The sequence below is a fragment of the Microcebus murinus genome, chromosome 23, assembly GCF_040939455.1.
Source record: "Microcebus murinus isolate Inina chromosome 23, M.murinus_Inina_mat1.0, whole genome shotgun sequence".
In the NCBI taxonomy this organism is placed as follows: Eukaryota; Metazoa; Chordata; class Mammalia; order Primates; family Cheirogaleidae; genus Microcebus; species Microcebus murinus.
This window is the reverse complement of record NC_134126.1, coordinates 28325508-28349213: the sequence shown is the minus strand read 5'-3', so window position 1 is coordinate 28349213 and position 23706 is coordinate 28325508. Positions and strand designations below refer to the sequence as shown.

At 40.6% G+C, this 23706-nt stretch overlaps 1 protein-coding gene across 3 annotated transcripts; it reads right to left on the bottom strand.

The window, feature by feature from the left end:
* Positions 1-936: 936 nt before the first annotated feature.
* On the bottom strand, positions 937-22340 carry ELK4 (ETS transcription factor ELK4). 3 transcript variants are annotated; one of them, XM_075996915.1, is made up of 5 exons: positions 22261-22340; positions 15524-15739; positions 12409-13281; positions 11527-11643; positions 937-9502 (listed from the first exon to the last, which is right to left on the bottom strand). In XM_075996915.1, exons 2-5 carry the CDS (start codon positions 15728-15730, stop codon positions 9404-9406), a joined length of 1296 nt encoding a protein of 431 aa, XP_075853030.1. In that variant the 5' UTR covers positions 15731-15739; positions 22261-22340; the 3' UTR covers positions 937-9403. The 3 variants fall into 3 exon arrangements, with proteins under 3 accessions (XP_075853030.1, XP_075853029.1, XP_012615407.1); XM_075996914.1 differs by lacking the exon at positions 22261-22340 and adding an exon at positions 21512-21653; XM_012759953.3 differs by lacking the exon at positions 22261-22340 and adding an exon at positions 20756-21225.
* Between the last annotated feature and the right edge of the window lie 1366 nt (positions 22341-23706).

Below are 23706 nucleotides of genomic sequence, written 5' to 3'. Positions count from 1 at the left end.
ATCAATAAAACACACAAAGTGCTTGCAAAAGAGGCATGCCTCTCAAAAGAGGATGTGCTCACAGAAAGGTTAGAAAACGGTGACTTAAACAGGCTTTTTAACTGAAGGACTTGGAGCTTTTGATAATGCAAAATACATTTTGATTCTCCAAGAAGTGAAGACTCCATTTCCCAAACTTATTGGACCTCATGGGACTACTGTTCTCAGTAATACATTCTGAGGTGGTGTTTTGGGAGAGTCCAACAGCCCTCTCAAGTGGTTATACCCAACTGTGCTGAACAGTGCTGACTGAGCCACCGTCTGAAGTGACATGTCACCAGGGCACATGAACTGCTCGCTCCCCCCAACAATCTGTCCCTCTGTCCCCTTATTTTCCTCTAGAGATATGAAACAGCTCTCTCTGGTGTGATTTTGCCACCTATTAACCCCACTTTCCCCTATGTATATTATTTCGACCCAGTTTTGAAAAGGCCTAATTTCATTTGCTAAATGAAGTCTCCAGTTTCTTATCTCAAAAACTAGAGGAAGAAACAGTACCTAGAATACAAATAAGCAAAATAGAAATAAGCAAAAGTTGCTCCTTACAAAGGCTAGAATAAAAGCATCTGATTAAGTTATTTTAAGCTCTTTTTAAAGTAAAATAAAGAAGATTTCAAATAGTGAATAACTTTTCTAGCCAGTGAGTTCTTCATGAATTCCTAATTTTACGTCAACAATCATTTTATAAAATCTTCCTCTTCACTACCTATCCCAATCTAGGCTTTAAATATTTTAATGTAGACAGCTATCAAATAGTTGAAGGCCAGGTTTTAATGATAAGCATTGAAAAACTCTTTGCTTACCCACAGTTAGCACGGATGAGAATATAATACAGAGACTGTACACAGAACTACTTCAATGGATATGAGAAGGAAAATGAATAATCGATTCAAAAAATCATTTTGTTAAAAATATTTATTTAAAAAAATACAATTGTCCATATCTAGTTGCACATATATCTATTAACATACCTGTATAATTTTAGACTTGTAGTAAATCTTGCTACAGTGCTTTCTTAAAGCCAGCTTGCATTATACAAAGCAAATTCCTCTGTCAGTTCTTACATAAAATAATTTTTTAAAAAGGTATCATCTTTCTTAAAAGATGCATATCACCGTTATAGAATTTAACAAAATTTTTGCATAAAACCTGGAAAGTGGTAGAAAAGACGATCACCTGATTGGTTATTCAGAGCAACCCCCTGCCATATCTGGAGATGCACTGAGTATCAACCACACTTTTTCTTTTAAAAGCAGCATATTAGAAAGCCCTCAAAGTGCCAGCGCACCCTTCTCCTCACCTACCTAAACTCTCTGAAGTCTCTTTGTTGCATACAGATAGAATTTAAGACTCAAGCTACAATCACCCTAATCAACCTAAAAACAACACCTCGTTGTTTCTCGACAGGTAAGTCAGACTGCTTGGCTAGATGATATGGCAGTTTCCCTCTAGCTGTATAAACAATTGATGTGAATTTTTATAAATGTTTAATTGCTCTTTTAGAGAAAAGAAAAGAAAAAAGATGATTTTAATACTATGAAGGTCTCCCTAGGGTAAATTACACTGAAATTAAGACAAGTTATTAATAACACTTTAACAGTTATTCATTCCTTTGGGTAAGTGTGCATTGCATTATATATACGTACCTATTTATACAAAGTGGTGGCTACTAGATACTATGTGATAAATAGACTTCAATAAAATAAGGGAGAAAATAAACAGTGAAGTAACTGTCTTCTCAGTTGAGCTGATAGGTTTGAGGAAAGCACCCTGACAAGTTCTTGTTACCACGTTTTGCAAAGCAAGATGGACTCATGAGATAACGCATCTCTCCTGTGATAGCACTGACTGAGACCACTCAGCAGTCCACGGCAGACATGCTTTTCTTCTGAATTAAAGATTGGCTGAACGAAACTTATTACTTACCATCTTTTAATTTTTAAGTGATGTCCATACTTAGTTGTCCATAAACTCCCAGTGCCACTGTGGTTAAAACACATGGCGTATGGAATTTAAAATAATCTTACAGTTATTTCCCATTAATTGCACTCATTCCTAATTGTATCTAAGGAGGATTTTTTTTAGAAGATTTACCCATGGAAAATTATTGGTTTATTTTTCAAAATGTAAAGCTATACACGATTTTTTTTTTTTAGCCAATTTGGTTATCTGGTGAATAAAGGGCCTAATTCTAAGCAAATAATTTTAATCAAAAATCTTATTTGCCTCAAACCAAAGCTAACCAGTGGCAAAATGACTGGACTGGGTTTAATATTTAATCTTCCCTATCCACAAAGATAAATGAAACTGCCAGAAGGCAAAAGTGAAAAAACAGGTATGACTGCGATTAGAAAAGATCCAGGGCTAAACCAAATACATAGGCCTTGAGTAGTGAGAACTCACTGTATTCATGTCTATCTTTCCATATATGCATCTTAGTTAACTTCACTAACACTGAACAGGGAGTTTATGAAAATGCTACTCTGCTGCACAAACGATAAATGTAAGCAATGAATGCACATACAATGGCCACTGGTAATGCTGCCCCCCACAAAACAAAAAATTGAAATGTCTTAGAAAGGACTGTTGTCCCCCACATAACAGACAATAAGCAACAATGATTTAACAGAAAAACACCTTAAAATTGAATACTTCACAAAAAGTGTAATCTATCAACTATAAATCATTTTTAAAAACCACAAATTTCTACAAAGCACAATATTAAAAGCTTGTAAATTATTTTAAAACATCCTAGCCAAAAGAGCATACCTTACAGAGCCTAGAAGAATGGCTCATTAGGTAATCCATTTATCCCTTCTCCAAATACCCTTAAGGTTCCAGAAAACACAAATGAGAAATAAACCTGACTTCCCTGACCCTCAATAGCCTTAAGTTGAAATTAAACAAACAAAATAATCACTAAGTGCTTCCAGTTATTTAAACAAAACAGTGCTAATAAGGGTGCCGAAGAAAGTGCCAAGTGATTTAACACCAGGATATGGCATTCCCACCCGAAAGCTAGGCATACTTGAAGGATTCCACTGGCTAGAACTCTGGTCCAGCCCCAGGGCACCCCCACCTCTGCCCCTACCCCATCCAGAAGATCCCAGGCCTATCTGAGCATGGCCCATAATTCTTGGAAGGGACAAGAACCAGAATGGGCCTTTGTGAGATGGGAAGCAGGCAAAGTTGAGAAGACCATTCAGCCCAAGATACTCTACTGTGATACTTCTGCTAATGCTAATTATGTACAGTTTAAAAGGATAAGTTAGGTTGCAATGCCAGAATTCCTCCACTATTATATCAATTCATGGACAAATCTCTATATTTTAGAAATACCAATTCCAGTATAAACCTCCTCTCTGAGAAACAATACAACCTAATACAGATTTTAAACAAAAGCTAATGTAGAAATTTTAAGAAAGGACATCCTTATTTGCTCAATAATACATGAATATAAGAGAAGAGTTTAAAATGACTTTGTTTACAGTATGTCACATGTGAGTACTATATTTCTAAAATGTTGGCAAGCAATTAGTTTTTAAGGCCTACTGAAATGTGCAAAGCATTAATCTTTAAAAAGTGGCAACTGCAAAGTGCAGCAAAAACTTGTTTTTTTTCCTTAGTTTTAGTATAAAATAGACTAGGAGCCATCCTAGTCTAGAGGATGAATAATATATGTTCCCTCTCAAAAACAGATTTACACAAACACACACAGTCAGTCAATACATCAATATATACTCACACACACACACACACACAGATATATACTCAGCCAATAAATCAGAATGTCTTGGAAAGAAATATTGTAGCCCTCCCCAATTAAATATTTCAAAGTAAAGTTTTAAACCTCATAAAACCTTCTGATGTGTATTATACCTAAAAGATTAGCATTCAAAATATTTACTATGTTTGACTGTGTCCTTCATAAGTTTTCTTGTTAAAGGTTTCATTTAAAATTATGTTAACAACAGCATGAATTTCCTGGTTTCTGTTTAAAGCCAGTATTTCCCGTCTCACACAAACCACTGTAGACTTATTTCCACCTTTCACAATGACTAAATGTGAATGGTAGCACCCTAAAAATTGCTATTTTCTGGCAAGCTATCAATCCGTCATAATTTTTCCCCAGAAAAGTAGCTTGAAGAAACTGACAGCTTCAAATGGAACAGTTATACTACCATCAATTCACCTTGCAGATTTGCTCAGTTTACAGGTCAAAATATGACTTTTATAGTAACAACTTCCACCAAGTGCAAGAAGTGAAATCAAACCACCACCTTTTTCTTGCTTTAACACACTACCACCCACAAGAATTTTAGATTCTAAGATTAAAACTTCAACTTCAGTAAGCAGAGTTCTGATGATATAACAGGAATAACAGGACACCTTGTTTCACACAAGGCCAGCAGCATTAAAAAAAAAAAAACAGTAACAAAACATTTATTTGTTGATCCCAAACCAAGAAGATAATTAACAAAATACTCTCCCTAAAATCCAGTCTCTGGTCAGAGTATCTGCTGAAGAAAGACAGATGTGACTGACCTCCCACTTCACTTACACCACTATGGACTAAACAACTGCTCAATCCTCTTTCAGAAGAAATATATTCATTCTCTCATTCCCTCAGATAACATACTACCTCATGAGCAGTCTTCTTAACTTTCTAAATGAAGTGATAAATAGGATAGACCTATCAAGGAAAGTATTCCTTAGACGCTAAAATGTCACAAATTTTAAAAATCAAAACCTTATTAATGGCCGGGCGCGGTGGCTCACGCCTGTAATCCTAGCTCTCTGGGAGGCCAAGGCGGGCGGATTGCTCAAGGTCAGGAGTTCGAAACCAGCCTGAGCAAGAGCGAGACCCCGTCTCTACTATAAATAGAAAGAAATTAATTGGCCAACTAATATATATAGAAAAAATTAGCCGGGCATGGTGGCACATGCCTGTAGTCCCAGCTACTTGGGAGGCTGAGGCAGAAGGATTGCTTGAGCCCAGGAGTTTGAGGTTGCTGTGAGCTAGGCTGACGCCACGGCACTCACTCTAGCCTAGGCAACAAAGCGAGACACTGTCTCAAAAAAAAAAAAAAAAACACCTTATTAATGCAGCAAGAAAATGGAATTGGTATATATATTTTAGCATAAAACAACTTGAAAAAATTCTGAATTTGTTAGTAAAATATTAACATATGGGACTAGTGAAATAAAAATAAATCAGAGTCATACCTAACATGAAGATAAAATAGACAACAAGCTGTCAAAAATAATACGCACGAAGCTCTGGAAAACATTTGGTAATGGGTTATTTGGCAATTGGTGAAAAAGAATTAATGTGAAATTTCAAAAGTTCATGACAAGCTCTCCTGAAAAATTCCAACTCTCTTCTAGGGTTTCTCCATGTATCATAAGAAAAGCATACTTTTTTTTTTTTTCCAAGATTACAGAAGTGATGTCTTGACTCAGTGGTCTGCAAGAAGAGTGTGTGCTTCTGGAAGGTGTAGGAAGAAAATGTTAGAACTGCTACTCAATATTTACTTTTCATGCCATCCTAAATTTCTGTTATGTTTCATAATGTATGAATTTTTAATAGGGAAAGTTTTTGTGTTCAATAACTTTTACTGACCAAGGTGTGTGTTAAAAAGGCTGGACACTGATTCTCTGAAATATCACTGAGTGCCTCTAACTGTGCTTAAATTCACTAAAAATATAAAAGCTATCTTTTATACATTTAGAGTCATTGTACAAATTCTGAGGTCAGGATGAAACAATGTGGTTAGACTAGATAGCATACAATGCCCAGTGTGAATGGGACAGAAGTGATATCATCAACAGCCTGGAGTTAAACAGACTGGAATTACAGCTCCAGGATTCCAAGCCTTTGATTTATTTAACAGTCAGACTTGTCTTCTCTGATCTCTAATATAGTATCTAAATCTTCAAGAAAATTTCCAGTTCAAAAATAAATTCCAGGCTGAGTGCAGTGGCTCACGCCTGTAATCCTAGCACTTTGGGAGTCCGAGGCAGAAGGATCGCTTGAGCCCAGGAATTGGAGGTTGCAGTGAGCTATGATGATGCCGCTACACTCTATCCACGGTGACAGAGAGAGACCCTGTCTCAAAAAATAAATAATAAAAAATCCAGTACCCTATATAGGCTTGTGGGCTTACTTTCCCCATCAAAATTTGAAGGAAAAAAAAAATCATACCTATATTTTAAACTGTCAAAATGTGAGAAAAAATTAAGCTTAAATTTTAACTCTAAGAAGCTTAAGATTGACCTTTTGAGGGCCTCTAGATTCCTTTTTTCCTAACAGAGTATTCTCAGAATCTAGATTGTTTAATTGTGTATACATTTAAAAAAAAAAAAATCAACGGAAGTTTCCTCATTTGTTCAAACAAAATATGACATGAGGAATATAACATTACAAAAGCACTGTGACAAACCATTAAAAAAAAGGATTACTAAGCCAGGCTTGAGGCACAAGCCTGTAGTCCCAGCTACTAGAGAGGCTGAGGCGGGAGCATCACTTGAGCCCAGGAGTTGGAGACCAGCCTGGGCAACAAAGTGAGACCAAAAGGATTACTGAAGTCAGATATGATGGTTTTAATTTTGTATTTTTAAAAATCAGCATATGAATAAAAAAAAGTTATCTCAGAAATTGTGTGAAAGTCCACCCGTGGGTGGAGCAATGCAGTGGTTTGCTGGCACTGGCTCTGAGCCAATGTATACATCCCTTCTCCAATCCAAGGTGGTGGCTTGAAATCAGCCACGGAGGGAGTAACTTACAGCAAAGAAATCAGCAAATGCTACGAACTCAGGCTTCCCCCTCCACATCCCGCCTCAGAAGTCCTGGCTATCATTTTCCAGCACACAACTGAGTGGATAGGGCCCAGAGCAGAAGAAAAGCTATCAAAAGAGATCACCGATGTCTCAAAACCCCATTCAACCTGCTCCTCCCTCTTCTTTCACGTCAGCCACTGACTAGTGATGGATACCAGCTACAGCTACCAATTATAAGTGTCTCCAGTGAAAACTGATCTTAAGTGGTATGTTACCTTTGGACGCTAACAAGAATTCTGTGGATATTCAAAAGAATATGAAGCTGAGACTTTTCCAAGAAGGAGGTAGTCTACAAATAGAACTGTCTGCCGCATACACTTGCACTAAGGTTGTAAACTTTGACTTACAAAAATGGACATGGACACACACACTTCCCCAAATTAGTTGATCTCAAAAGAGAAAGCAGATCATCATCATCATCACCCTCTGAAGGCCTCACACCTCTCAGAGGCTTTAGCTATAGGTTTATAGAAAGAGGACTCGCTGAAACGGTTTCCTAGGAGGCTGTTTTGACTGAGTTTTAACAGTGCCCTTGGTGCCAAGGCACCTCTGTGCTGAGATAGTTCATTATTAAAGATCTCATCTGTGAAAACAAACCGATGGCTTTTCTCCTTTAATGCAAAAAGATAAAATACCTTTGTGCTTTCAAAATTTAAAACATCTACTTATATCAACCATCAATATTTACTTATTTAATGTACAAAATGTTAAGCTAATAAAACTATTCCAAAGTGCTGCTGAGAGGTCTAATTTCAAACAAACATGCAAACTAAATAATTCAATATGGGAAAAAAGTCCAATCCGTCTGTTCCCCATCACTATTAAACCCTACCTTTCAACACTACTATTGCACATCTTAGGAATAGGACTTTCAGCTGATAACCACAAATGAACCAGTAACAGGTCTCCAACACTACACATATAAAGGCAGCTCACTGAATTATGTTCCTTCTACTACTAATGGACTAGCTAGCATAGACGTCTTATACAAGAGCTTTTCTACACTGTATATAAACAAATTTAAAGTAAATATTATGCATCTGGAAGATGCTAGTTTAGATCAGTCATTTTGAGCCCTCAAGTCCTTACTCCCTCATTCCATTTAATTCATGTGATTCAATTATGGGATTAAAAGGCTAGTTTGGAGTGGGGCAGGGTGGTGGTGGTGGTGGCAGCATATTATTTAATCCTAGGATTTAAAGCCAAGTTTTTCAAAAGATTCCACTGTGAATTCATGGTATTGACTCAGTTTGGTGAATAAACAAATCTGTCTGTACCTGGCATTGATTACCATATGGTAATATTTTATAAATTTGGTAGAGAGGAAGGCCTACATTTTTCACTGGTAATATAAATAATCCAATACCTATGTATGAACATTCCCAAATGATCTCTGTCCTTCCCTAATTAAAAAAAAAAATTAGAAGAAATAAGCACATCTTTACCTCACTACTGATTGAGAGGCTTCATTTTGCATTTCACCTTCCTAATTACATCTCTAAAACTGTCACAACCTCCAACAACCTTAAATTTACAAGGAAAGATGATAAATATACAGTAGAAAATGAGGTAAAGAGGAAAGAGAAAAGGTCCTTCACTTTGCCATCTTCTAATTGGGAAAAGCCTCATGTGTTGTTTTAAGTTATTCAACTTAATCTCTTACTCATAGATGCCTCAAAATTTCAAAATCCAAGCTCATTCTCCTAAAGTCATTATTTACCATACTGTATCCTATACCATTCAGAGAGCAGACAACATATCTATGCCAGATGTGGGGTCCTATATTCTCACTAGATGTTCCAAAAACTGTCTTAAACCCCAGGTTTAAAAAAATCTTCCTATGTTGCAACAGACTAGCTTCATGCCCTGTTGACAGGTTCAGACAAGATCACACAGATAGCTAAGAGACTCACCCTGAATAAATGTAAACAAGATGGCTTTTTGCAGAGTTGCTTACATGTTACGGTTCATAGCAAAACAGAATCTCCCCAATAGTACTGCTCCAATCTTACTTTGTAAGAATAGGAATGATTCTTCTTCTACTGCTTATGAACAGCTCACTTCTAATAGTTCAACAGAGCACGCTTAGTCCTAAAGATGCCAATTCGTTTAACTTATATTTCTTTAAATAACAGACTCTCAGCATAATTTTTTTCCTTGCCAAAAAAGTTCCCGAAGGAATAACTTTGTTCTTAATTGCTCTTGTAAAGTATAGCTGCTAAATGCCACCAAAAATTTCTTTAGCACAAAGCTCAAAATATTAAGCTGGGAAAAAAAAGAAAAGAAAAGAAAGAAAAAGAGAGGGAGGTGGAGTTTGCACTCCAATTAAGGCATTTTTATACACAGTCCAACTTGAGTCCTATTCAAAGGGAATCCTAAAAAGGCGTTTCTAGGGGAATGGCAAAAATCACAATAGTCTATTATCAGCATTGTAGAACTTTCGATTGCTCACTTCAAATGCAATCATGTTGAATGTCTCTCTGTTCCTTTGTTCCTCAGTTTTCTCATCCCACAAGTGCATAGGTTATGTCTTCTGTAGGTCTGGGGAAAATGGGCCAGGGGTGGAAGGTCCATCCAAGCCAGACAGAGTGAATGGCCCATGACTGTTCAGTACAGAAGGAAACTGAGAAAGAAAATAAAACACATTATCATGCTGTTACTCAACCCTAACTTTCACTTTCTGTCCCTACTATATTCCCTGAGGCAAAACACAACAGCCTTCTGCAGTGGCTCACAGGACAAAGGCAGTAACTGTTTATCATGAAAGAATATGATGTCATAACAAAAACCTTTTTTAAAACAAGTTTGGTGGGGTGCGGTGGCTCATGCCTGTCTATAATCCCAGCACTTTGGGAGGCCAAGGTAAAAGGACTGCTTGAGGCTAGGAGTTCAAGACCAGCCTGGGCAACACAGTGAGACCAGTCTCTACAAAAAATAAAAAAATGAGCCAGGTGTGTGGCAGGTGCCTATAGTCCCAGCTACTTAGGAGGCTGGGACAGGAGGATCACTTGAGCCCAAGAGTTTAAGGTTGCTGTGAGCTATGATCATGTCATCACACTCCAGCCTGAGTGACAAAGTGAGATCATCTCCAAATAAACAAATAAATAAATAAGAATTTTAGGCTGGGCGGGGTGGCTCACGCCTGTAATCCTAGCACTCTGGGAGACTGAGGCAGGAGGATCATTTGAGCTCAGGAGTTCAAAACCATCCTGAGCAAGAGTGAGACCCCGGCTCTACTAAAAATAGAAAGAAATTAATTGGTCAACTAAAAACATATATAGAAAAAATTAGCTGGGCATGGTGGTACATGCCTGTAGTCCCAGCTACTAGGGAGGCTGAGGCAGAAGGACTGCTCAAGCCCAGGAGTTTGAGGTTGCTGTGAGCTAGGCTGACACCATGCCTCTCTAGCCTGGGCAACAGAGTGAGACTCTGTCTCAAAAAAAAAAAAAAATGTTTTAAGTTTGTCCTAACATATTAAATATTAACACTCTCCAACCTATCTCGATGGAATGGAAACAAAGAACAAACCTATACCTTCCCTCATATCCTACATACACAGGTTTCCAGTTAACCTCGAATGAAGGTTTTAGATAGTTCAGTCAATGATAATATGCACTGTAGACTGTAATTCAATTATAAAGTAAATCATGAACCCTCAAAAAGAGGTCCAGAAAGGTACAAATAGCTACAAGGTGCTCATGCTAGAAGAGGGTTCCCCACCAAGAAGTCTGAAGCCAACTCTATAGGAAGATTCCAGGCTGAAGCTATAGGAGCACTATGCTTTTGCTTAAGATCTCAGATCACTCTATAACTCAAATACCTGCTGATGAGAGGCAAAGAAATACAAAAAAGAAATACAGAAAATTCTCAACACTCTAATAATTTAGGGATTTCTGCAAGAAAAATAAAAGCTGAAGGGGAAAGATTTTTAATTTTCTTCTTTTTCCTTACCATTTTATTTCTGAAAGGACAAATGAAAAGTTGAATTACAAATGTAAGAAAATCTTTCAGGAATAATCACCCTTGAATGAGTAAATGAACTGACCACAATAAAATTATAAAGTCTAGATGTTTTGGGCAAAATAATGGTTAAACCCATTAGGAAGGACAAGACCTTTCCTAACATCTTGGTAAAGAGATAACATTCATTTTTAAAAATATATATTTAAAATGTTTATAAATATCAATTCTGAGTGAAGGGAAATAGGAATATTTGATACACCATTCTCAAGACCTTTCTCTATTTTTTAGAAACAAATCCTTAATTAAAAGAGGAAATCTATGTGCAGAGGTCCCCTGTATGTGTATGTGGGTGTGTGTGTGTATACATTTTTTTTAATAGAGGATTTCTAGCATTTAAAATGACAAAGAACTTTGGGTAAACTCTAAATCTACTAGAGTGTTGAATAATTCTTGGTCTAACTCAAATGTACATCATAGTAAACGATGAAAAGGAAATTTTGCTGTGAATATTTATCTAAGCTGTTTGCTGGTAAGAAAATTAACATTTGGAAATTTACCAATAAACCTTAAGAGTATTTATTAAAGCTTCATAATGAATCAACTGAGCAGTGGGACACTGCCTTTTTGCCTATTTCTTCATTTAACTTGCTCCAAATACAAGAGACAGACTTTTACGAAATTTACCTGGAAGAGTGTGTTAGCACCTTGCAGTCTGGCTGGACTCAGGGGAGCAACAGGGCTGAGAGTACTCCAAAAGTGGATACTGGAGAGCAAGGGGCTTGGAGTCAGTATGATGGGTGTCTGCAACACACAAGACAGAAATATTCACTAAATGACTTACTAGGATTATGCTTTATCCTTGCAATCACATACAAATAACCACAAACCCAGATACTGCCCTATTCTCCACTAACAAATATCTCCAAGTCTGAAATTTTATCATGATGAAACACAAATTATTTTCACAGCCTAAGAAAGATAAAGGTCAAAATAACTATTTTTTTTTAACTCAGCTTTTATAGAGTCTTTCCCAAATAAAAAAACCAACCAGAATTCAGGTACAAAGGAATAATGGGTAACCAAGTCAGCAACATGTTCTATCCTTAATAATGAAAGGGTCTGGGAACAGTCTATTAAAATGTTCTGTGAGATGAGCAAGTTAATAAATACCCAATGTAACTGTACAAACTTATTACTCAACATCACACCAGTCATTTTTCTTAAGGTTCTCAAGCCCTACTGTTTTCTGACTCGATATTATCACTGTTTTCCTATAAGATACCAACCAACTTTATATGACCAAGAGAGAGAAAGAAAAGGAAGTGGAAAAACCAAAATATTTATTTACTTGGAGAACAATGGATTTTTTAAGACAAGACCCCAAACCTTTTATTTTGGCAATCATAACTGAGATGAGGAATTAGGTTACTTTCACAGGGTCACATATAACCTTTCTAAGACAAACCTAAGTAACAGAAAGCAAACTTAGGAATATAAATTCTGGATTTGTTTAAAAAGGTGAATAAATGCAAACAATGGTGGCCCCAAAAAGAAAGAGTGAGCTACCTGTGAGAAATACGCTGGTGTGAGAGAAGCTGTGGGGAGGGACGGGCTCAGTATTCCCAGGGGGCTTGGATCGCTGCCTGTGATCACAAGGGTGGGTGCCAGTTCTAACCCCTTGGGTTTCTTGGATCTTGATGAATTACTCGTTTTGTCCTTCTCTGGCAAAGCTGAATCCTGGTCTTTAGGCTCCAGTGGCAAGTTCTCTGGGAGTTCCATTGGCTGAGAAGCCACGGAGTCGATGTCTGTGTCGACGTCCGGGTTAGAACTCAGTGGTGGCGAAGGTGTCCGAGGAGGCTCCTGCAGAGCAGCAGGTATGGGCGAAACGGGAGGTGCAGCAGAGAAGGCGGCAGGTATGCTGGATGCAGAGGCTGGGGCCTCCAAGGAAGGTGGTTTTGGGGACACCAACGTCTCCAACGCTTGGATAGTTTCTTCTGAAGATGGAGAGATACTTGGGCCAGTTGAAATGGCGGCAGCAAGAGGTTCAACTTGTGGCTTTTTGCAGGGTGTTGTTACAAATTTGATGACAGATGATGTCGGTTCCTGAGATTTCTTCTCTGCCAGTTTCTCAGCTGGATTCTCAATCTTTATTGGTTTGGAAAGCTTCGCCTTGGAGGAGTTCAAGGAGTTGAGAGTAAACGAAGAATACAAGCCAGAGTGTATATAGTCATTGCGGCTGGAGGTCTTGGCACCAGGCTGAGGTGGTTTCTCTTTCCCTCCATTCTCCACATCTTTGGAACTGCTGCTGACTTCGCTGGAGTTTAAAGTTTCACAGTCCCCCTCAATCCGGCCCACTGTCATTGGATCCATGTTCAAAATCTCTGGGTAAGAAACAAACTTGTACACAAACTTCTGACCATTCACTTTTTTGATGATATTCTGTAGGTAAATAAAATAACCATTCTTATACTTTCTTATAAACTTGCAACCCATAGTTCATAAAAAAAGCTGACATAACAAGGTTCTCTATTTAAGAAGTAGGCATAGCTTATTTAAAATCTTCAAAATTCTCTAAATCAGCAGTCCCTAACCTTTTTGGCACCAGGGATCGTTTTCATGGAAGACAACTTTTCCACAGACCTGGGAGACGGGAGATGCTTTTGGGATGATTCAAGCACATTGTATTTATTGTGCACTTTATTTCTGTTATTATTACACTGTAATATATAATGAAATAATTATATAACTCACCATAGGTTAGGGATCCCTCCTCTAAATCCATCTAGCCATACCAAACACAGTGCCTACTATTCAGGGGAAGTTAAGGCAAGAACACTTAAATGTCTTAGTAACAACTGAACTAATATGTTACATAAAAGCTGAAAGATTTTTTTAATTTTTATTTCAGCATATTATAGGGGTACAAATGTTTAGGTTACGTGTGTTGCCTTTCCCCCCCTTCCTTCCCGGAGTCAGAGCTTCAAGCATGTCCATCCCCCAGATGGTATGCATCCCTTCCTCCCCCCTCCCATCTGCCCAACGCCCAATAAATGTTATTCCTATATGTCCACTTAGGTGTTGATTAGCTAATACCAATTTGCTGGAGGGTGAGTACATGTGGTTAAAAGCTGAAAGATTTTTTTTTCTTTTTTTGAGACAGAGTCTCGCTTTCCTGCCTAGGCTAGAGTGAGTGCCGTGGTGTCAGCCTAGCTCACAGCAACCTCAAACTCCTGGGCTCAAGCGATCCTCCTGCCCCAGCCTCCCGAGTAGCTGGGACTACAGGCACGAGCCACCATGCCCGGCTGATTTTTATATTATATGTATTAGTTGGCCAATTAATTTCTTTCTATTTTTATGGTAGAGACGGGGTCTCGCTCAGGCTGGTTTTGAACTCCTGACCTTGAGCAATCCACCCACCTCGGCCTCCCAGAGTGCTAGGATTACAGGCATGAGCCACTGTGCCTGGCCAAAGCTGAAAGATTTTAATTGCTTAACACTCTCAACCCAGTATCTGTGTAAGTCAGACTTAATGAACTGCAATCTCAATTCCAAAGGTATAAGCCATACACATCCTGAGTAAGCAAAAAGGAATTTAGAATATTACATCTGCTAAGGTTCTTATTCCTTCAGAAAGAAAGTTGTCTCTTATCTCTTATCTCGTATCTCTATACAGGAAAGCTTGTAAGATCAACCACTTAAAGGTGAAAGGAATTAGGAACTCTCATTCTAATTCTACCCTTTGGAGCCATTTATTTTAGTTCAGTGCTCCAAGAATGTATTCAAAATAATAAGAGGCTGGGCGCGGTGGCTCACGCCTGTAATCCTAGCACTCTGGGAGGCCGAGGCGGGCGGATTGCTCTGCTCGAGGTCAGGAGTTCGAAACCAGCCTGAGCTAGAGCGAGACCCCATCTCTACTATAAATAGAAAGAAATTAATTGGCCAACTAATACATATAGAAAAACTTAGCCGGGCATGGTGGCACATGCATGTAGTCCTAGCTACCTGGGAGGCTGAGGCAGCAGGATGGCTTAAGCCCAGGAGTTTGAGTTTGCTATGAGCTAGGCTGACGCCATGGCACTCACTCTAGCCTGGGCAACAAAGTGAGACTCTGTCTCAAAAAAAAAAAAAAAAAATTAAGATATTAAACAAAATAATATAATTTTAACTAAGAAATCAACTTTATGTATTAGCAGCTATTCTTTAAGGTGTTCATTTTTGTTCCCTGGGTTAAAATTAAGCTACAAAAACAAGTGTGTGTGTGTGAGTGAGTGAAGGAGACAAGCCAGGTGTGGTGGTGCATGCCTGTAGTACCAGCTACTTGGGATGCTGAAGCAGGAGGAGTTTGAGTCCAGTCTGGGCAATGTAGCAAGATCCTGTCTCTCATAAACAAAAAAAGAATTTCAAATTTCCTTTTTCATATTCCAATCCTGTACGTACTCTTTTAAATACAAATGCAATCAGGAATAAAATACATGTAGTGGGACTAGGCTTAACGAATAAGAGTTTGTAGAAATACAGCTGGAACATTTACACCTTGTATTCTAATTCCAAACTGCTGATGCTATAAAATAAATTGGATTAAAATAAACCAGGACATTTGCACTTATAACCTCAACAGAAAAGAAGGAATAATTCTTGTCTTGAGGTTATCTCATAGTATCAAGACCAGGAAGTGTATTACCTTCACATAATAGTATCTGAGGGCTCGGCTGAGTTTGTCGTAATTCATGTTAGGCTTGTTCTTGCGAATCCCCCAGAGACGAGCCACCTCTTCTGCCTGCAAAAGCTTGAACTCTCCATCATTAGAGGTCCAGCAGATCATGTGCTTGTTCTGAGGCTCCTGCAGGAGCTGAAGGAGGAATTGCCACAGGGTGATAGCACTGTCCATAGCAATGACCTGAAAGAATATAGATAAGATATGTGATAACAGTAACAGCCAATATTTATTTAACACTGAATGTCAGGCACTATTTTAAATGCTCTATGTGTATTGATTCATTTCACCCCACAACACTACAAGGTAGATACAAGATAGATACTATTGCATCCTCATTTTACATAAGAAAAAGGTGATTCATAACAGGGTTAAGTAACTTGTCCAAGGTCACACAAGTAAATGGTAGAACTGAGATTTAAGCCCAGGCAATCTGGATCCAGAGTCCAAACTCTTAAGCATACCGCGCTGCCTAAGTCTTAAGCAACAAGTAACTTGCAAGGAGGATAAACCTAGTTCCATAAATTACAGGAACAGGTTGATGATTGTCAATCACTAGAGTATCACTGTTATTAAATTTTATCTTAAATTCTCAGAAGAATACCATTTCAGAATCTATCTAAATCAACCCAGTTTCTTTATTTGCCAGGGTGTATGTGTATCAGTGTGTGTGTGTGTGTGTTAGGGTGGCCCGGAGGCTGAGATGTAAGGAATAATACACTTTTGCTCCAACTGGTATTTCACCTTCAAATACTTTCCATTATCATAAATATAATTGATATACAAATTGGCAACACTGAGGATTCAGCAAAATGCTCCCTCATTTAGCTTACAAGTTCTATCACTGTTCCGTCTATAGGGATTCCATCTGTATAGATTCTCCTTTTATCTGATTAGCAACCTTTATTTGATTACCAAGACATGGATTAAAGGAAAATTTTTCAATATATGAAGTTTTAGGAGTTTAAGCCAGAGTTTCTCAATTTTGGTATTTGGGGCCAGTTAACTCTGTTATGGAAGCTGTCCTGTGCAGTACAGTTTGCTTAACAGCATCCCTGCCCCACTGAGATGATCATTCCTCCAGGAGTCCAAGTCATCCTGGTAGGTAATCATTGGTTTTGGCAATCGAGCAGCAAGGAAATGCTCTAACAAAGGTATTTTCTTCATAGAATTTTAAAATATCTTGTCTATTAGGAAGAATTCTTAAGGGAAGAAACTCTGACCAAATACACATAAGCTTATCCTAAGAAGCCTATGACTGAACATCTTCACACAGAAAAACAAAAACCCTTCCTTTCTCTAGGAATGAGATCTCAATGGGTCAAAACAGATTTTGAAGACAAATCAAATTAATTCCATTAAAACTACAAAAACAGGTAACTGTACTACATCAAAATTTAAAACCGCTGTGCTACAAACAATGTCATTAAGTGAGATAACAATCCCCAAAATGGGAGAATATTTTCAAACTATGTATCACAAAAGTAACGTGTATCCAAAATATTAATATATAAAGAATTCTTACAACTAAAAGAAAAAATAATTAAATAGGCAAAGGATTTGAAAAGACATTTCTGCAAAGAAGATAGACAAATAGCCAATAAACAGATGAAAAGATGCTCAACATCCTTAGTTATTAGAGAAATGAAAATCAAAACCACATAAGAAACCACTTCATACCTACTAAGATGGCTATAATCAAAAAGACAGATAATAACAAATGTTGGCAAGGATATGGAGAAACTGAAACCCTCATACATTGCTGGTGGGAATGCAAAATGATACAGCCACTTTGGACAAGTTTATCATAGACCCAGCAATTCCACCCCTAGGTATATACCCAAGAACAATAAAAATATATGTCCATATAAAAACTTATACTGGAATGTTCATAGCAGTATTATTCATAATATCTAAAAAGTAGAAACAACCTAAATGTCCACCAACTGATGAATGGATAAATAAAATGTAGTACATCCATACAAGGGAATATCATTCAGCCATAAAAAGGAATGAAATGCAAACACAACATGGATGAACCTTGAAAACATGCAACTGAAACAAGCCAGCCACAAAAGACCACATATTATATGATTCCACTTACATGAAATTTAGGCAAATCTACAGATACATAAAATACATCCATGTCTACTTAGGATTTGGGGGCTAAAGTGAGTAGAGGAAAAAAATGGCGAGTGATAGCTAATAGATCCAGGTTTTTTTAGGAAGGTGATAAAAATATTCTAAACTTAGACTGTGGTGATGATTACACAAGTCTGTCAACATACTAAAAACCACTGAATTGTACACTCTAGGTGAATTTTAGGTATGTGAATTATATCTCAATAAAGATGTTCAAAACAAGCAAACCTAACACAACAAACATTACAAAAGTTAGGCCTGAGAAGACTAATTCTAACAACACATAACTCAAAGAGGATGGGATCCTTAAGGGTCAACTACGTGCACTTCCGAAAAGGGGAAAAGGGTAGAGATAGGGAATGAGAGTCGAAAATATCTAGGTTTCTCTAACTTTTCTAAGACATTCAAATGTCTTAGATAATGTCTCCAGATAACGTCTCTTAGATTAATGTCTTCAGTAATCCTCACAGTTATCACTTTGAAGCTGGTTGTACAGAGATAGTCATCCAAAAGTAGAAACGTTAAAATAATAAAGAACAGAAAGGGGGAGATGCCTCTCACAGGCACAGAGCTCATGGAAAGGCTGAGGCCATGAATCCAAGTCTCTTTCATGACAGGCATGTACTCTATGCACTGGGGAAACCACTTCCCTGGATGGATAAACGCATTCACAGAGCCAGTTGAGTGTAAAGAAGTGCTACATTTTAGGCCGGGTGCGGTGGCTCACGCCTGTAATCCTAGCACTCTGGGAGGCTGAGGCAGGCGGATTGCTCAAGGTCAGGAGTTCAAAACCAGCCTGAGCAAGAGCGAGACCCCCGTCTCTACCATAAATAGAAAGAAATTAATTGGCCAACTGATATATATAGAAAAAACTAGCCGGGCATGGTGGTGCATGCCTGTAGTCCCAGCTACTCGGGAGGCTGAGGCAGCAGGATCACTTGAGCCCAGGAGTTTGAGGTTGCTGTAAGCTAGACTGACACCACAGCACTCACTCTAGCCTGGGCAACAAAGTGAGACTCTGTCTCAAAAAAAAAGTGTTACATTTTAGATACAATAATAATCCACGAATATGAAGTGCTGCCTTAATGCTAAATAACCATGTCCACTAGATATCAGTTTCCCATAGCCTCATTTAAGCTGAGTTAAAATGGTGAGTTTATATTATATCCATTAAGCACAGTGGAGGGGGCAAGGGTTCCCCTGTCATCTCTCTGACATTACCAGACAGATCTTTCTTCTAATGAAGCCCATTCATGGCAAATTCCTTTTTCACTACATAGTTTACCCATTCAAACAATTAACTGCTAGTCTAAGTCTGTTAAAACTACTCCCTAGTAAATATTAGTTTAACCAAAGAACTGAATTTCCACATTTCCAGACATTGCCTTCATATCAAGAATGCTTACAGGGTAGGGCTGTGAAGATGCATGTGTAAGAGATGATGATACAAGAAAGGAAGGAAAGACAGGCAGAGAACTGGAATATCATTAGCCTACTACAAATGTGGTGCCTATAATTCCATTTGTTTTTGAAAAAAATTCAAAACCCAAATCCTGGAGTCTTAGTACCTACCTACCATGTAGATAATGATTGAGCCCTACAACTTTACGACACCTGAGCTATACATCTGAAAAACAAAAAAAATAACAAAGTAATGTCCCCACTATGGCAACCAGTGAGATTCCCAAAAACATGGGTGTTCCCAAGGTAGTACAGGTTTAATTTCCACTTTCCCCTGTGGTTATCAGTGGGGTAGATCGTATTGAGTCAATGGCTGGTGAGCTGTTGGGACACCTCAGGGTAGAACCTAACCCTGTAGAGAATGCTGATGTTTCTTCAGCAGACTATAGGGTATCTAGAATAGAAGGCTGCTGAGAGTAAAAGAAAAAGAGCACTGAGGTTTTGGACTGAAGTACTGGAAATGAATTGTTTTGAGAAAAACTAACAAAGATATAAAATGGACATCTTCAGTGGGTACTTTAAAGGAATATTTCCTTAATTCAATTTTGATATCAGATTATTCTTTTGACTGAAAAGTTGGTGAACTTCTTGGTATATAGTTGAAACTTTTCATTTTAGTTCCTAAAAGTGTGGTATTAGCTATGAACTTCAATGATTTCCTCAGACATAAAAGCAAACTAAGGACAAAAATTCCAAGCTAAAGAAAAAATTATGGCTTGTGCCTGTAATCCCAGGTACTTGGGAGGCTGAGGCAGGAGGATCATTAGAGCCCAGGAGCTCGAGGCTGCAGTGAGCTATGATTGTGCCACTGCACTCCAGTCTGGATGACAGAGCCAAAAGAAGAAAGAAAAAAAATTCCAGAAGACAGTTATTAAAAATTACATAGGTGAAGCCAGGTGCAGTGGCTTCATTACTTCCAAATGAAGGAAATCTGTTGAGAGGTTAAATTCTGAAAACATAACTGATTCCATCTTAACACTTCAAAGATGGTAGAACAATCCCTTGTGCTAAATTGAAAGAGGGTGCATGTTGAAATAACTTGTTAACAAAAGGAAGTCTTTATTAAATGAAACCTTTTCCACCCTAAACATGTTTGTGATACACATAGTCCAGTCGCTGTGGTGACCCATAGCCCAACTATTTTTCAAAGACAGTAGCTAAGACCCAAAAAAATAAACAAGTCTCCAAATTGTTCGACGTGCTGCTTCAACAAAACAAAACCAAGCTATGAAATATATCAAGCCTAGTTCTGAATCAAAAATAATCGCTGTAGCCAAAAACTAACTAGATATATCAACCAGGGCAGAATACTAAACAAAGAGAGTATTAAAAGTACACTGTTACATTACAATAAATAAAACTTAAAGACAATATTTCCTTAAGAATGTAACAGAGTCCACTCATGCAGTTTTAAGGTTTAAATAAAATCAAACAGAGTTCCTGAGGGGGGAAGTACTGAATCATACTATATTTCAAGGAAAACACCCCTGCCAGCCCTAAACACCGAAGCACCAAGTTTTCCATGCAGGGCGTGGAGGTGAGAGGCACGGAAAGAGGAGGGAGGATCTGATCCGCCAACCAAAGAGATGGGCAAACCGTTGTGAGGAGGAATAAAACTCCAGAATCTTTTAGCTAAATGCTCTGAACTTCAAACAGCAATCGCTTGGGGGAAAGCCAACTGCACATCTTCTGACTACTCCGGTCGACAGAATCTCTCGTTTCCTCCCGAGGACAGTCAATAATATCCCGCCTCAGAAGCCGCTTTCGGTTCGCCTCCCCAGGAGCGAAGCAGCCCGGCTCGCCGCAGCCGCACGCGAAGCGGAAGGCACAGCGGGAGGGGCCGCCGGCGAGCCGCAGAAACGAAAGTTGACACCGGATGGAGAGCGAGCGCGCGGAGAGGAAGAACCGCGGACGGCCGCGCAGCCCGAAGATCAAAGTCCCGGGAGAGAGGCGCGACCTCGCCCAGCCTTTGTAGGCACTGAATTACTGTACTTTCATTTTCCAATTTCCTGTCACAATAGAAAGTCGGAATTGCTCCCCTCCTCCCCACCCACTAAAAAAAAAAAAAAAAAAAAAAAAAACACAAAAATAACCGCTGCCACCTTTGCCCAAGGGACCTCGCGGCAGCAAACGCGGGACGCCGAGAGCCGCCGGGCGCTGCGCTCCCGCGTCCACCTGCGCGCCGCGGCGCCGGGCGGGCCGGGGGCGGGTCAGGGGGGAGCGCGCCCGCAGCCCCGCGCCCCCGCGCCCACTTCCGGTCGTGCCGCGCGCCCCTCCGCCCCCGCGCCCGCCCCCGGCCCGCGGGGCGGCGGCCGCGAGACCCCGACGGGGCGCGCGGCGCTGGCCGCTCACCGAGGCCGCGCGCGGGGCTCCCTCTCGGTCTCCGCCTCGAACACGACGCGCCTCTCCGGCCGCGGACTCCTCCTCCTCACGCTGGAAACTCGAGGACGGCGCGGCCGCCGCTGCGACCCCCGCGGCCGAGCCGGAGAAGGCGGCAGCGGCCGAGCCGAGCCCGCCGGGTGCCCGCCGCCGCCCGCATCTCCCGCCGCCTCACGGCCGCCGCGGCTCCTCGCGCCCCGCCCTCCCCGCCCCCGCACGCGGCGGCGGCGGCGGCGGCGCGGGTCGTCGGGCCGCTACCCGGCGGGCGCGCGCTCGGGGCGTTCCTCGCCGCGGCCGGGCCTGCCAGTTGCTCGGCGGCCGCCGCCACTCTCGAACCCCCTGGCTGCGCCTGGACCCCTCCCAGGCGCCGTAGCCGCCGCGCGTCACTTCCGGGGGCGGGGCCGCGACCCCGAGGGGGCGCTGCGGCGCCTAGCTGCGCCCGAACCCGGTTTTGGAGGGGGCGAGGGCGCTTCCTGGAGCTGTCTGCTTGCGGCTCTCCGCCGCGCTCGGACCGGTTGCTTCTAGTGCCCTGAGGCGCCCGGCCGGAACCCGCAGCGCCAAAGCTGCCACCTGTGTCGGGACCTCGGACTCCCCAGGGTGTCCCCGGTCCTGGGCCCCTCCGCGCGGGCCGAGGGCAGAGGCGGCGCTCCCGGAGCAGCCTGCCGGGGGTGGGGGTGGGGGACCGCTTCTGGCGTCCCCGCTCCGCCGCTCGCCTTCCTTACCCCTCGCGGAGTGGACCGAGAAGCTGGCACCGCCACAGCTTTCTCATCGAAGTGCCACCTCCCGGGACGCGACCAACACTTGATAAGCAGTAGATCAGCACCCTGGCTCTCCAGCCCGAGGCCGCTCGCCGCTGGAAACGCTGGCGTGGCGGGGAGAGTTTGCTGTGGCCTTGGAGGCAGAGACCCGGGCTCCCTTTGTGGCTCTACCCCTCAGCGACCTTAAGCAACTTTATAACCTCTCCGAAACAGTTTCGTCATCTATAAAGTGGAGCTGGAGAACCCAGGCTCTCGGAGTCGTCGCAATGATGAAAGGAGATAAGGTGCATACGTCACCTTAGCAGAGTTTCTAGCTCGGAGGCTCTCACTAAATGTAATTCTTAAGGAACGTCCACACTTGGTGCAGGAAGCTGCTTGAACAATTCAGCAGCAGAAGGGATTATGGAAAAGCTGAAAAGCTGAGGCCAGGAATGCAAGTCTCTTTCATGACAGGCATGTGCTCTATGCATCGGGGAAACCACTTCCCTGGATGGACAAACGCATTCACATAGCCAGTTGAGTGTAAAGCAGGGTTACATTTTAGATACGATAATAATCCACGAATATGGAGTGCTGCCTCAATGCTAAATAACCATGTCCACTAGATATCAGTTTCCCATAGCCTCACTTAAGCTGAGTTAAAATGGTGGGTTTATATTATATCCATGAAGCACAGTGTAGAGGGCAAGGGTTCCCCTGTCATCTCTCTGACATTACCAGGCAGGTATTTGTTCTAATGAAGCCCATTCATGGCAAGTTACTTCTCACTACATAGTTTTCGAAATTCAAACAATTAAGTGAATAAGCCGAGACTGCCGAACAAAACCTCCAAGAAATAGATTACTTATTCTATTTAACAGGAACCAAAGATAGGTCAGTATCTGAGTTACTGGATATTCCTGGCCGTTTACTAGCTGTAGGACCTGCCGTGAATTACTTAACCTCTCTGAACCTCAGTTTGCACACATAAAATGAAGACGGTAATATGCAGCGTTGCTGAGAGGATTAAATGAAATAAAGGACATAATGTGCTTAGTGCGTTATCTGGCACGTTGTAGATACCCAGTAAATGGTGATGTCATTTATTTTTGCTTGCCCCCCCTCCACCCCTACAATTGAATTTATGGTAAAATTAATTGAATTCACTGAGTGGAATGTGATCGTATCATCTCTTTGTAGGTATTTGGAAGAAAATTATCACTTCTTTTGATTTCCAACCTCCTCCATAATACAGAGAAATTATATATATATATATATATATATATTTTTTTTTTTTGAGATAGAGTCTCACTCTGTTGCCTGAGCTAGAGTGCCATGGCATCAGCCTAGCTCACGGCAACCTCAAACTCCCGGGCTCAAGCAATCCCCCTGCCTCAGCCTCCCGAGTAGCTGGGACTACACGCATGCACC